Genomic DNA, 13,584 nt, shown 5'->3' on the forward strand with positions numbered 1-13,584 from the left:
GGGGCCTTGTATTATAGCCAATTGGGAATATGGACTGGGGCAAATCTGAAATCCTGGATGGTATAAAATGGATTATTGTAGCAAGAAGCAAAACTGGACACAGCCTCCTGTCTTTATGAGCTAACTGCTGTGATCACTCAGTTTTTATTGTGTGGGATGTAGCTTGAGTATTTACGAGGCATCCACTTGCTATTGGATAAGTACTCACCTCCTACCCCTGATAAAACAGCTAATGAATCTTCAGGTTAGAACTCGGCCAAAGTGTGCCCCCTGGAATCATGATTGATGCATTCACTGTGTATTTACGTAACATTCTAGATTATAGTTGAGAAAACCTGGGATAGATTTAAAGACTAATATCACTTGCCAGACAGATATGAATCACAAATATTATCATCATTATTATTATTTCTTGGTCGTGCCACATGGTATGCAGGATCCTAGTTCCCCAACCAGGGATTGAACCCACGCCCCCTGCAGTGGAAATGTGGAGTCTTAACCACTGGACCACCAGGGAATTCCCATTATCATCATTATTTCTCGTGTTTTTGTTATTGCTAACTCTTATTGTGCACTTACTATGTCCAGGAACCATTTTGTTTGCGTTAACTCATTGAGTTTTTGTAAAGACCCTATGATGTAGGGGAGTACTAATTTTATCCTCCTCATATTAATGAGAATGCTGCATCTCAGAGAGGTTCAGGCACCCCAAAGATCACACAGCCAATAATAAACACATCACGGACTCAAGCCCAGACAGTCAGTGTAATTTTAGAACTTTTGAAGATATGCCTGTATGAAAAGGAAATAAAGGATAAAGTGTAATATACCTCCTAATTCTGGCATGTATAATTATAAAGATCCTCACATTGCATACTCCACGTCACTGGGGGTCATCTTATCATTTACATTTTGTAATAACACAGTGTGACAGGTTAGACCAATGGTTCTTTACTGGGAGAGAGTTCCCCACCCTAGGGGACACTTGGCAGTGTGTGGACACATTTTTGGTCCCACAACTGGGGGGCGGGTGCTACTAGAATCTGGTGGGTATAGGCCAAGGGTGCTGCCACCAGCCTACAATGAACAAAACAGTCCCGGCGGCAAAGAATTATCGTGCTTGGTATATCAGTAGTGCCTCAGCTGAGACTTTCAATCAGAGTGATTCGAAGAGGAGAGAATAGTAGCTCGGTTTGCAAATAAAGGGCATTCGCCATGAAGGAGCAGATTTGGGAATGGGAGAACGAGATGAGATGGAGTCATTCACTCATTGGTTCATTCATAGCATTGCTATTTATAGAGTGATCACACTGGAGAGTAATGGTGAGGAAAGCAATATGAGGAAGTTTCTTTGGAGAAAAGGAGGGAAGACGGAGTAGAGGCAAGGCAAAGATGCTTGGCTGTCACAGGTGAGCTGGGCCAGAGCTTCGGTGCACCCAGGAGAGAACTGTGCTAGGCTGATCCAAATGCAGGGCCAGATGGGGGGAGAGCAAGTGATGTTCTCAGAAGTACCCCAGAGTAGGGACATGAACACGAGTGTGCATGCGTGGATTGGAGAGGCTGAGAAGCTTGCATTGCTTTCGAGTTGCTCTGCTGGCCCGGGAGTAGGTTGCTGGCTTTGTTTTTCCAGTAACAGCCTTTTCTGTTTCCAGCAGTCCTATGCACCAGCTCCCCACCCCATGGCTCCTCCCAGCCCCAGCACAAACAGCAGCAGCAACAGCAGCGGGGAACAGTTGAGTAAAACCAACCTGTACATTCGAGGCCTCCCGCCAGGCACCACTGACCAGGACCTAATCAAGCTGTGCCAACCGTAAGTGCCCCCCGCCCTCTGCGCCATTTCCAACCTCATCCTTGCCCACATGGGCTCGTCCATGTGGGGTTGGGTTTTGCACCCAATGTACCCAGTGAGGAGGACTCTTGCTGTAGAAACGGGGCTTAAATTTAAGATCTGAGTCCAGCTTATTTTGGGAATGGAGTTTGTTTGCCTTTTGCTGTGAAAGAGAAGGTTCTTGAACAGAGAGACATAGGGTTGCTGGCTGATGTGCATGTATTGACCAAGAAGATGAGGAGCAATCATGGAGTTGGGTCCTCACACCTTGTGGTTGGTGGGTTCTCATACCTTGTGGTTGGTGGGTTCTCACACCTTGTGGTTGGTGGGTTCTCACACCTTGTGGTTGGTGGGTTCTCACACCTTGTGGTTGGTGGGTTCCCACACCTTGTGGCTGGTAGGTTCTCACACCTGTGGTTGGTGGAATCAATGATGAATCTCATGAAAGAAACTGTGCTCTTTTTTTTGGAGAGGTATTAGTGATGGGGATCGCAAGAACTCAGAAGTGGTAGATTTCAGAATGGTTACCTGCTGTGTTGCAAAGCTCTTCTTGTCAGTTCTTGCTTGGTAAATGTAAGTTCAGCTGGGACCAGGTAATTGGAAAATTAGAAGGCTAATCCTTTTGTTTCCTTGAAAACATCTATTTCCAAGTCCAGTGAAGCTCTTCCCACCAAAGCCAAGAACCGCAGTCACCTAGTTTTATATTTCCCAGGAAATATGGTAGTGACTAAATGCCCTTCCAAAATGTTTTCTTTCATCTACTATCTACCAACATTTATGTTATTAGCTCTCTTATTTCTGTGCAAATCAGTTAAACATATTTAAGTTTACCCTCCAAATTAAATGAATAGTGGATAACAAATTAAGAAACATAGGCCTGGATTTTTAGATTGCTGTCTGATTATTTTCTTTTTTTTTGATACGCGGGCCTCTCACTGTTGTGGCCTCTCCCGTTGTGGAGCACAGGCTCCGGACACGCAGGCTCAGCGGCCATGGCTCACGGGCCTAGCCCCTCCACGGCATGTGGGATTTTCCCGGACCGGGGCACGAACCCGTGTCCCCTGCATTGGCAGGCGGACTCTCAACCACTGTGCCACCAGGGAAGCCCCTGTCTGATTATTTTCAAAGTAATATCAGTGCAGCTATTTGTCACTTGACTGTGCGTTAGCTGGGTATTTTTAAGTTGGGGGAAACTATTACTCAGTTTTTCTTTTGCTGTTTTGCAATGCTTTTATAAGAAGGTTGAGAGGATATTTATTTTGTAAATTTTCCAACCTCTAAAATTTTGGAAGAGGAAAACAAGGCAGATAGTATTTATTTGCCTTTGTTCTGGTTTTGAAGATTGGGAACAAATATCAAAACAACAGGAAGTGGCAGATTAAACAAAACACAAATACATAACTATATAATCAGTTGACAAGGCAGTATGTAGACTAGGGTAGGGGCACCCTGCTCTGTCAACTGCCTTGATTTGTGAAAGAGGTAAGACAGAACATTGAAAAAGAAATATTTATTTGAAAGCAGTTAAAACAAAGAAAGAAAGGTGCTAGGGATAAGATATACAAATATGTTAGGTTTTGGTCTATAAAATGTTGAGGTTGAGAACCGGAAGGTAAATCACTCAACATTTTTAAATTTTTTTGCTAGTGTTAGAAAATTCTAAACTATTTTGATAAATAAGGGCTTTGAAAATGTGAAAGATGACGGACTTTATATTAGAAGCTTCAGATGAATAATCTCCTGTAATGAATACTGATGTGAAAAAGAAGGCCAGCCATTATCTTTGTGTGTGAATCTTATTCATAAAAAATATTGGTGGGTTTTAAGGGAAGATTCTTTCCCACTTGTTGAGCTTGTTGAAACACAGATTTCTGGGCCCCTGAGATTGTGATTTCACTAGGTCTGGGCTGGAGCCAGAGAATGTAAATTTCAGCAGGTTCCCTGGTGTTGTCATGATGCTGCTGGTTTTTTGAGAAATACTTCTTTAAAAAAAAAAAAGGCACAACTTAAAAGTTGAGAATTATGTTTTATTGGGCAGACTTGCTGAGGGCTTAAGTCTGGGAGGCAGCTTCTCAGACAGCTCTGAGGGACAGCTCTGAAGAGGTAAAGGAGGAACCAGGAGATACAGGAGTTTTTGCAACAAAGACCAGGTAGTCAGAACATCAAAAGATTACTGTTAATTAAGGAAAACCAGACATCTCAAGTTAACGAATTTAGTGTTTTTCTGTGTATGGGCAGATTCAAGAGTCTGGACTCATTGAAATCATCCCTTGGAGATGTACCTTAACTATCTAGGGCCAGTATCCTGCTTTTCTTCATCCTGAATCTCCTCAAGATGCACAGGGTGGCTTCAGTGGCTGATGGCTTGGTGTCCGCAACCTCCTTTGTTTACTGATGTAGCAGTTGACCTTTTTCATCCACATATCTCTACATTAATATAAAGTCCACTGACTCTTTCTAACGCAGAAAGTCTCACTAAATATGTGAAGGTATTTGAGGTGGTGTATTATAACCTGCTTGGCCACCGTGTGATCTTGTGGCAAATCATTTACTGTCTTTGAGCCTCCGTCTCCTCGTATAAAAGAGTGGGCTGGGTTTGATTATTTCTAGGTTTCCTGTAGTACCAGTGGTGTACTGCAGCTGCCTCTGACTGAGGCACCAGAGCCAATGGTTAAATATTCAGGAATTCTTGAGTGATTTGTTACATACTCAGTATCTTGAAATCAGCCATGGTGGGAGTATTTATATCACAGGAATCAGCAAGACCTATAAATGAGGGCTTTTAAAATTCTATGTAGTTTTGTTTTTTGAGAGCTGGTTTATGAACATACCACTGATGTAGCATTATACTATGAATTTCTGTATCAGTGTCCATTTCTGCAAAGATATTGCCAGAAATTTATAAATGGAAAGGGTTACCTAAAGTCTGCATTGGCATTTTTAACTCAGGAAAGAGATCTAGTGGCACAAGAACATTATGTTTGAGGGAAAAAAATGTTTTGTTTGTGTTTCTTCTGTTTATTTGAGAAATTTAAAGAATGCCAAGGGCACAGAGGGTAGTGGTTACTTGTTCATATTAATTTTTGCTGGCTAATAAGACCTGGCCCATGTTATTGTTATTGTAAAAATGTTTGTGGGTTCTTCAGTTATTGAAGTGGTCTGGACCTGAGGTTTATTGCTGAGATTTGCTTTCCGGGAGACTGAAAGAACTAATGTGACCGGGCAGCATAATGTAGAGGAAATAGCCATGCGCTGAGAGTTTGGGGTTTCACTCCTGGCTGTGCCATCAACTGGGTATGTGGCCCTAGACAAGTGACTTGTCCCCTCTTAATTTTGGTTTTCCCCATGTATAAAATAATTTGTTTATACATGATAATCTTTTAAATATTTTTTACTTTAAAAGTCTGATAGTTCATTGAGGCCCTCACTAGTTAGCAGAAAAACCTACTCTGGTCACCTTTCACCAATCCCCTTTTACAGTGTTGGCAGGGCCACTGCCTGAGCTGATTCTGCTGCATGAATATGACCTGAGAGCTGGGGACGCCTTTGTTAGGGACCATTGTAAGTCCTTTATAAAATCCTGGTTTCCTCTCTTGTAGTGGTGATGTCTTAGAGGGCTCCTTGCTCTTTTAAATTAGCATTCTTCTGAAGATTCAAATCATCTTGCATTCCTATGACTCATCCAACACTTTAAAATAATGTTACCTACAAAACAGATAATATTTGTAGGTTTCAATTATCTTGCCATCAGGATCAATTTTCCATGGTTATTCCTATGAAATTATAAGAACTTTCAGAGTTACTATTCCCTTATATTATAAGAAGTACAATATTTTCTAATATCCATAGTAATAAAATAATAGAAAACAGAGATATATTAAAAAGGCAGAGACATAGCAAATTATCTGGCATTAGAATACAATATCCATATGAATACTAATGAACAGTAAGAAAATGATATTAAAGGAAAGAAATTGCATTATTTCTCAATGTATTATCTGAAAGCAAATGCTGATTAAGAGATTCCATTCACATTTATCATCAAAGCTCCTATGGTTGGATCACAAGTAAAGTCAAGGAAAGAAGGCAAGACTAAAGAATAGACATGAAGAATCATTTTACTCTATGGAAAATCTCGCTAGTTATACCTATGTTTTGGATGAATACATGGCATTTTGTGTCTTGTAAGAAATACTAGTGTTAAAGACCTTGTAATGTCTTTTCTAAAAACATTTAATTTTACTTATTTTTTTATACAGCAGGTTCTCATTAGTTATCCATTTTATACACATTAGTGTATATATATCAATCCCAATCTCCCAACTCATCCCACCACCACCACCTCCCCCCGCCACTTTCCCCCCTTGGTGCCCTTACATTTGTTCCCTACATCTGTGTCTCTATTTCTGCCCTGCAAACAAGACCTTGTAACGTTTTTACCTTGAAAAGTTTCAAGGAATTTCATTGTGTTCTCAATCAAGAAATTTTCACAGAGCACCTATTGCATGCCAGATAGTGTGCTAAAGATTCAGTGGTGAGTACATTTAGATAAAGGTCTTGCTTTAGCAGAGATTATATTTTGATAGGGAAAATGGAAATCAATGAAATGATCGTGTGATTTGATATAAAATTGCAACTACAAATGCGAAAAAAAGAAAGGAGCATGGAAATAAGAGGATTTGTAACATGGGATGAGACCTTGTTAAGGCAATGGGCAAAGGAATCTCTGAGCTAAGATCAGAAAGAGTAGGAATAGGTTTAACTAAATGAGGAAGGAAGGGAAGAGCATTCTAGGCAGAAGGAACTCCATGTGTGCAGAACCAATGGCTGGAGGGAACATGGCAAAGACAAGAGGCTGAGCAAGGGTCAAGTTGTTATAGCAGAGAGAGGGGGTGGAGCCTGGGGCAACATGACCTGGAAACATGGAAGGGGTATGGTGATCCCTTTGTATGTCACTTAGGAGCTTTGTTTCAATGAAGGAAATCATTGAATTGTAACAAACGGGAAGGTGACAGAGTCAGATTTTTGTTTCAAAAAGATAATTCCGACTGCCAAGTAGAAAAGACCTTACGAGATCAAGGAACAGAGCAGGAGAGTTGAAGAGCGAGCTGGAAGCAGAATAACTAATGGTCAGAGAAGAGGGTGTGAGAATTAATATTTGTGGTGGAGGAACAATTATGTGTGGTGAAAGATGTCTTTTTTCATATGCATTTGTTTTTCTATTAAAAAACAAAGATGTTAGAGACAATTAACCAAACAAACTCCAAAAGAAACAACAAAGTAGCACAAAAGAGGACCCAAATTAGTTGATTTTTAATTTCTTTTTCTTACCCTGTCATGAATGGGTCATCAATATACTATTAAATATTTAGTGGCTGCAGTATTTAAAACATGCAAGGCTAATATAGTGAAAACTGAAAATCCAATTGATTATTCAATTATATTCGTTAAATGGGTTATCAGTTGGAGACTCTGGGTGGAATACTTGAGTTATGCACCATTTATGCATATCTCAAAAGGGGGAAAGGGAAGTGAGGGAAGATAAATTTGGCTTAATAAAGAGAGAGAGAGAGAGCATTGCAACTTCTTTGGACCAAATAACATTTTGGTGGTGTAATGATTTTTCACATATTCAGCTCTGTTTCCTACCTCAGAGAAATTGATAACCTCTATTATGTGATTCTAAACATCCCCTTGAAACACATTGAGATTAGTCTTGAAAAGTAAAGGCACGTATTTAACATAATGGACAGAATTTTTAATGGAAAGTAAAATCATTAATGTGTTTATGTTTTCTACAATCTACCTTTTATCTAACCGTTCTCATAACTTATAAATTTTAATTAATATAATGCTTTCAGAAAGCCCCGGCCAGATTGCCCTCACTTCCAAGTGATTAATCTGGAATTAAGGCCAGCACCATGCAGGTACAGAATGAATTGTTCTGTTATAAAGTGAATGCGCTGCTGACAAGGCCACTTTAAGCAGAATAAAGGAAAAACAGGGGAACTCTAGGGTAGGTGCACACATACTTCCAATCATCACCTGAAGACCAGGAAGTCAGCTGCCCCAGCCTTCATTTTTCTGGGTAAATGTTTTCCTCGCTCAGGCTCTGACATCCTAGCATCGCTCCCTTTAAAAGGAAGCTGTAAATGTCACTTTAACATTTAACGAGAGAGGAGAAGCTCCCACAGTGAAAAGCCAGGGGAACAAAGAAGGAGTGTTTGTACCCACGCTCATCTCCCCGACTTTGACCCAACCCTGCTGGATGTCTGGTTAGGTGTGGGCTGAACGCAGAATAGTAAGAGGAGCCTCAAGTGCCATCCGGGCTCTGAGTGCAGAGTCCATTATACATGGTGTCAGACAGTTTTGACAAATGCACTGACACAATCAAACCTTTTATCAATTTAAAAAGTAACCTTGTCACAGTAATATGTCCAACTGTTCAGATACAACTAAAGGAAAACAAGTCGTCACACACTCCAGAAGAACTGAGTAAATAAGAAAAAAATGTGACTGGAATTTTTTTTTGAGTTCTTTCTTCCCATGTCAATGAAGATTTAAAAATTCTCTCTAATAAAACCTGAGGAAATTTATGAGTGGCTTTCACCTGCAAGTCAGGCTCAAATGATGCAGCTGCTTTGGAGGTGTCCTGTATCCGTGTGGTGGCAGGTATGAGGAGGAGGTGAAGTTGAGGCTCTTTGAACTCTGCCTTTGTGTCATTCAAATGAGAGAGTGCTTCTAAGGCCCAAATTGGTGGCCTGAATTCAGTGAGTCAGCATAGATGTCATACATTGTTACATATAATAATTCAGGTTTAAGTACAGTTATATTTGTGAAGTATGTATTAGAAACCACACAGAGTATTTGGTTTGTAATTCATAAATAATTATCCTTAATAACACAGTTATTTTATATAGATTATTAACATTTATTGTGCATTATATACCATGTGCTCTGCTGAGTTTTTATATTACCTTATTTAATGCTCAAAACAACCCTACAGAGTGGGAACAAAAATTACTGAGTTATAGTTGAGTAAACTGAGTCTCAAGCATATTAAGGGGTTTGTCCAAGTCTATACAACCACCAGGATTCCAAATCCAGCTCTGACTTCAAAGCCCTTATTTATAACCACTAAAACATTCATTTAATGAGAAGGGTAGCATAAGTCCTCAGTTCTCAAATCCAGGAGAATCCTTGAAGAGGTTTAAAAAATACTGATGCTGGGTCTCATCCCCCAGGGATTCTGATTTATCTAGTATGGGGTCAGCTTAGACACTAAGATTTTTAAAAGCCTGCTTAGGAAATTCTATATGTAGCAAAGCTTGAGAATCATTGGAGTAAATAATGCCACACTAACCACAAAACATAAGTGAATCCTCTGTTTTAACTTCCTTACTCTGACTTTTGGAGAATCTAGAAATTTCATAGGACCTACCAATTTACTTTCAGTTAACCAAGAGACTTAAAAATAAATTCTAGGGACTTCCCTCGTGGTGCAGTGGTTAAGAATCCGCCTGCCAATGCAGGGGACACGGGTTTGATCCCTGGTTGAGGAAGATCCCACATGCCGCGGAGCAACTAAGGCTGTGCGCCACAACTACTGAGCCTGCACTCTAGAGCCCACAAGCCACAACTACTGAGCCCGTGTGCCACAACTACAGAAGCCCGCATGCCTAGAGCCCATGCTCTGCAATGAGAGAAGTCACTGTGATGAGAAGCACATGTGCTGCAACAAAGAGTAGCCCCTGCTTGCAGCAACTAGAGAAAGCCCATGCATAGCAACGAAGACCCGATGCAGGCAAAAATAAATAAATAAAATATAAATAAACTTATATAAAAATTCTATTAAGGTAATTGGAGGATGAGTTGGATTTTGATGACAAAATGGGAATTTTAAATTAGGCACATGAAAAATCAAGGTCTGGAATAGGTACCTAAAAGTGCTTTAAAGAATATACTCTCCTTCACATAATTTTCATAAGTCATGCATTTCTTCAACATTTCAGTTTTTAATAATGTTTGCACTTAATTGATAAGCAATAAATTCTTCCTATTTTTGACTCGTGTTATTAAACTTCTATATATATTTACTTTTTCTTGCTGCCCCATAGTCTGCTAAACGTAAGTCTACTGAATCTTAAAAAGAAATCAGCATTTTCCAGCATTTTGGGGGCATCCTGGAAATTATTGTCCCACTGATTCATTGACTATCCATTCATTATTGTTTTAATTACTTTGGATGAAGAAGATTCTGCTGAATTTTTGAGATTTATTTGAAAATATATTTATTTAAATTGCAGATAGCTGAAAATACTTTCTTCTTATTTGTTCTGCAGATAGAGAAGAGAAAAAACAATGATTAAACCATTGAAAGCACCAGTTAATTTAGGTTACTATGTTGGTGGCAGCACAAAAATGTTGGAGGTGCCAAATCAAGTCTTAGAGGTCTGGGAGAGGTGGAATTCCAGACAGATATTTTGATAGTGCTTGAAAATTTGAGGGACTTGGAATTCAAGGGCAGGAATCTGGCAAGTTCAGATGGCATCTTGGTTTTCAATTTGCTCAATGATCTTCTAATTGCTAAATACAGCTGACTGTTTTTAGTACTTATTTTATTTGATCTCTCTGTTACTTGATCCTGTTGACTTCACCTTTATTCTAGAAACTTACTTTCTCCTTGGCTGGCATACTCCTCCTTCCTGGGTCTCCTCCTAGGATTTTGTCTTCCAGCTTCTCCACTATCTGCCTCTTGAATATTTTGGTGTTTTAAAAGTTTAGACCTCCTCTCTTCTCACTCCAAAAACTCTCTGTTCTCCTCTACTTAAATGTCAGCTATTCTGATGATTATTAAATTTATATGTCCAGCCCATGGAGGTATACTTTATTTTAGTCCTAGATCCATATCTCATTATTCCTTGTACAATTCCAAATTTGTATCCCAAGAGCTATCAAAGTCATTGTCCAAAAAGGATTATTCCTAGACTTTTCCCATCTTCAGCGTTCTCTTTCTCTCTGAATGACAGCATCACCCATCTGGTCATGCAAATAAATTATCTTAGGATCACTCCTTTCCCCAACCTAGAAATAGTTTCCAAGGCAAAGAGATTTCAACTGCTGGTCTCTTTTGTTTCACTACTGTCATCGTTTATTTACTTATTAATTCCAAAGTATTTATGGAATGTCACCTATGTGCCAAGCATTGCAGATACCTGAAGACCTGGTAGGTCTCTGCATAGAACTAGCATTCTGATAGAGAGAGATAATACAAGAATGAATGAATAAAGAAGAAAACATCAGAATATGCCATGGAAAGGAGGTTGAAAAACCAAGAAAAGAAGGTTGTAAGTAATGACAGGGAGGTTACTATGAACTGAGGAACCTCTTTGAGGTGAGATGTCAATTTCAAGAAGCAACCAGGCATATGATATTCAGGAAGAATGGCATTACAGATAAATGTGGGAGCTTGTACAAAATCCCAAAGGTGGAAATGAGCTCCATGTTTTCAAGTAACATAAAGAAGGTTGGAATTGCAGAAGAATAGTGAATAGGGGAGGTGGGGATGGTAAAAGATGAAGTAAAAGAAAGTATACCAGGGCCAAATCAATAGAGTTTTCTAAGTCAGAGCATGGAGATTGGATTTTATCCAAATTTACTTTTTTTTAGAAAAGTTATTTTGACTACTCTGTAAAGAATGGATTTTAGGGAGCGTGAGAGAAGCAAGTAAATGAGCAAAGATGCCATTGTGGATTCCAGGAAGGAGATGGTGATGGCTTGTATTAGGATCATAGTGGTAGAGGAGGTTAGATGGATGGCTTCACAATATACTTTGGTGAGAGTTTTGATAAAAGTTACTGATGAATTGGATCTGGCAGGAGAGTTAAGGGAAAGAGAAATTAGGGATAATTCTTACGTTTTGGCTTTAGCATCCAGGTATAGAGTCACTTAATACGATGGGGAGGATTGTGGAAGGAACAGTTTTGAGTGGAGAGAAATCAAGTGTTCTTCTTAGTTTTGTTATTTTTGAGATGCTATTAGACATCTAAAATGAGATACAAGTTCATAGCTTAATATATGACTACTTTTCAAAGCAGAGGTTAGAGTAAAAGATACAGAATGCAAGTCCTAAGCATTATAAATAGCATTTAAATACATTGTACTGATAATACTATCGTGCCTAATATGTGTTAGATATTATTCCAAGTATTTTACATGTTAAGTACTTCATATCACCTGTGTTAATTCATTTGTACTTCTTGATAACCCCTATTTTAGAGGTAAAAAAAAATGACACAAAGAAGTTAAGTGACTTTCCCAAGGTTACATAGGTGGTAATTGGCAAGTCCAGGATTTAAAATAAGGAGTGTGGTTTGAATGCCGTCTCTTAACCATGATTCATACATAGGGTGTGCACAAAGCATGAAAAGAAAAGTGGTCATAGACTCAACATTCTGAGAGGAGGAGAAGCCAAGAAAGGAGTTTATAAAGGAACCAATGAGATAGAGGAAATCAGGAAAGCAAGAGAGTGATATTATAGAAGCTGGGAAAAGACAGTATCTCAAGAAGTCAGAATGACTTAGGGTGTGGATTACTGCTGAAAAGTTAAGAAATGTAGAAGAAAGAGAAATAGAGAACCTACATTTGGTTTTGGCATTGCCAAGGTCATTGGCAAGCTTGACCAGGGCTGTCTTTGAATGGGGTAAAAGCTGAAAGCCATTTGGTGGGCCTTTCTTTAGGGTCATCACTTGACAGTGCTTCCAAGTGAAAATGCCTCTCTCTCCTTTGTGCTTGAACTATGCCTAAATAGTCATTTTCTCCACTGATCTTCTGGTTATTCTTTCTTTATCTTTCTTTATCTCTATCTCTATTTCTGTCTCTTTAACTCTTTCTCATTTTCCCCTTACCTTCTTTCACTATAAGCTTTTGATGTCAGTAGATTTATCTTGCTCATTTTTTCACTCCTGATGCATAGTATAGTTTCCAATATTTAAGTGGTAACTAATAGATATTTATTGATTGAATAAAGCCTGAATGCATCAGTGATATAAAAATGATTTTATTGGATTTAATCATAAAACTTATTTCAGGGTAGGCTTTGAGTTTATAATGCGAGATACAGGAAGTAGGGTTTTTTCTTTAACACTGCATTTAAAGTTGAACTACTGGAAGCAGGAAACAAGGAAGTACCTGGCTTCAGTTAATTGACTGGGGCTTCATATCTGACCATATTTGCATAGATCAAGGAACAAGAAAAGCTATTTGGCTGACAGGGTCTTGGTGCTCTGGCCAGGTGACAGGCCTGAGCCTCTGAGGTGGGAGAGGCGAGTTCTGGATATTGGTCCACGAGAGACCTCCTGGCCCCACATAATATCAAATGGCGAAAACCCTACCAGAGATCTCCACCTAAACACTAAGACCCAGCTCCACTCAACAACCAGCAAGCTACAGTGCTGCACACCTTATGCCAAACAACTAGCAAGGCAGGAACACAACCACACCCATTAGCAGAGAAGCTGCCTAAAATCATAAGTTCACAGACACCCCAAAACACACCACTGGACGTGGTCCTGCCACCAGAAAGACAGGATCCAGTCTCATCCAGCAGAACACAGGCACCAGTCCCCTCCACCAGGAAGCCTACACAACCCACTTGAACCAACCTTACCACTGGGGGCAGACACCAAAAACAAGGGGAACTACAAACCTGTAGACTGCGAAAAGGAGACCCCAAACACAGTAAGTTAAGCAAACTG

At 39.6% G+C, this 13,584-nt stretch overlaps 1 protein-coding gene across 8 annotated transcripts in view; it reads left to right on the top strand.

Moving 5' to 3' along the window:
• RBMS3 (RNA binding motif single stranded interacting protein 3) overlaps nucleotides 1–13,584 on the top strand; it is a 716,964-nt gene that overhangs the window by 158,800 nt on the left and 544,580 nt on the right. For 6 of the 8 annotated variants that reach the window (XM_030764120.2, XM_089918953.1, XM_030764121.2 and 3 more), the window contains exon 2: nucleotides 1,653–1,810. In XM_030764120.2, the coding sequence (XP_030619980.1) occupies nucleotides 1,653–1,810 (158 nt within the window). The remainder of the gene's footprint in view (nucleotides 1–1,652; nucleotides 1,811–13,584) is intronic. The other 2 variants (XM_030764126.2, XM_089918952.1) reach the window with 1 other exon arrangement.

This window comes from Delphinapterus leucas, chromosome 10 (assembly GCF_059928025.1).
Source record: "Delphinapterus leucas isolate spDelLeu-1000000601 "Yukka" chromosome 10, BTC_Dleu_Yukka2, whole genome shotgun sequence".
Classification (NCBI taxonomy): domain Eukaryota; kingdom Metazoa; phylum Chordata; class Mammalia; order Artiodactyla; family Monodontidae; genus Delphinapterus; species Delphinapterus leucas.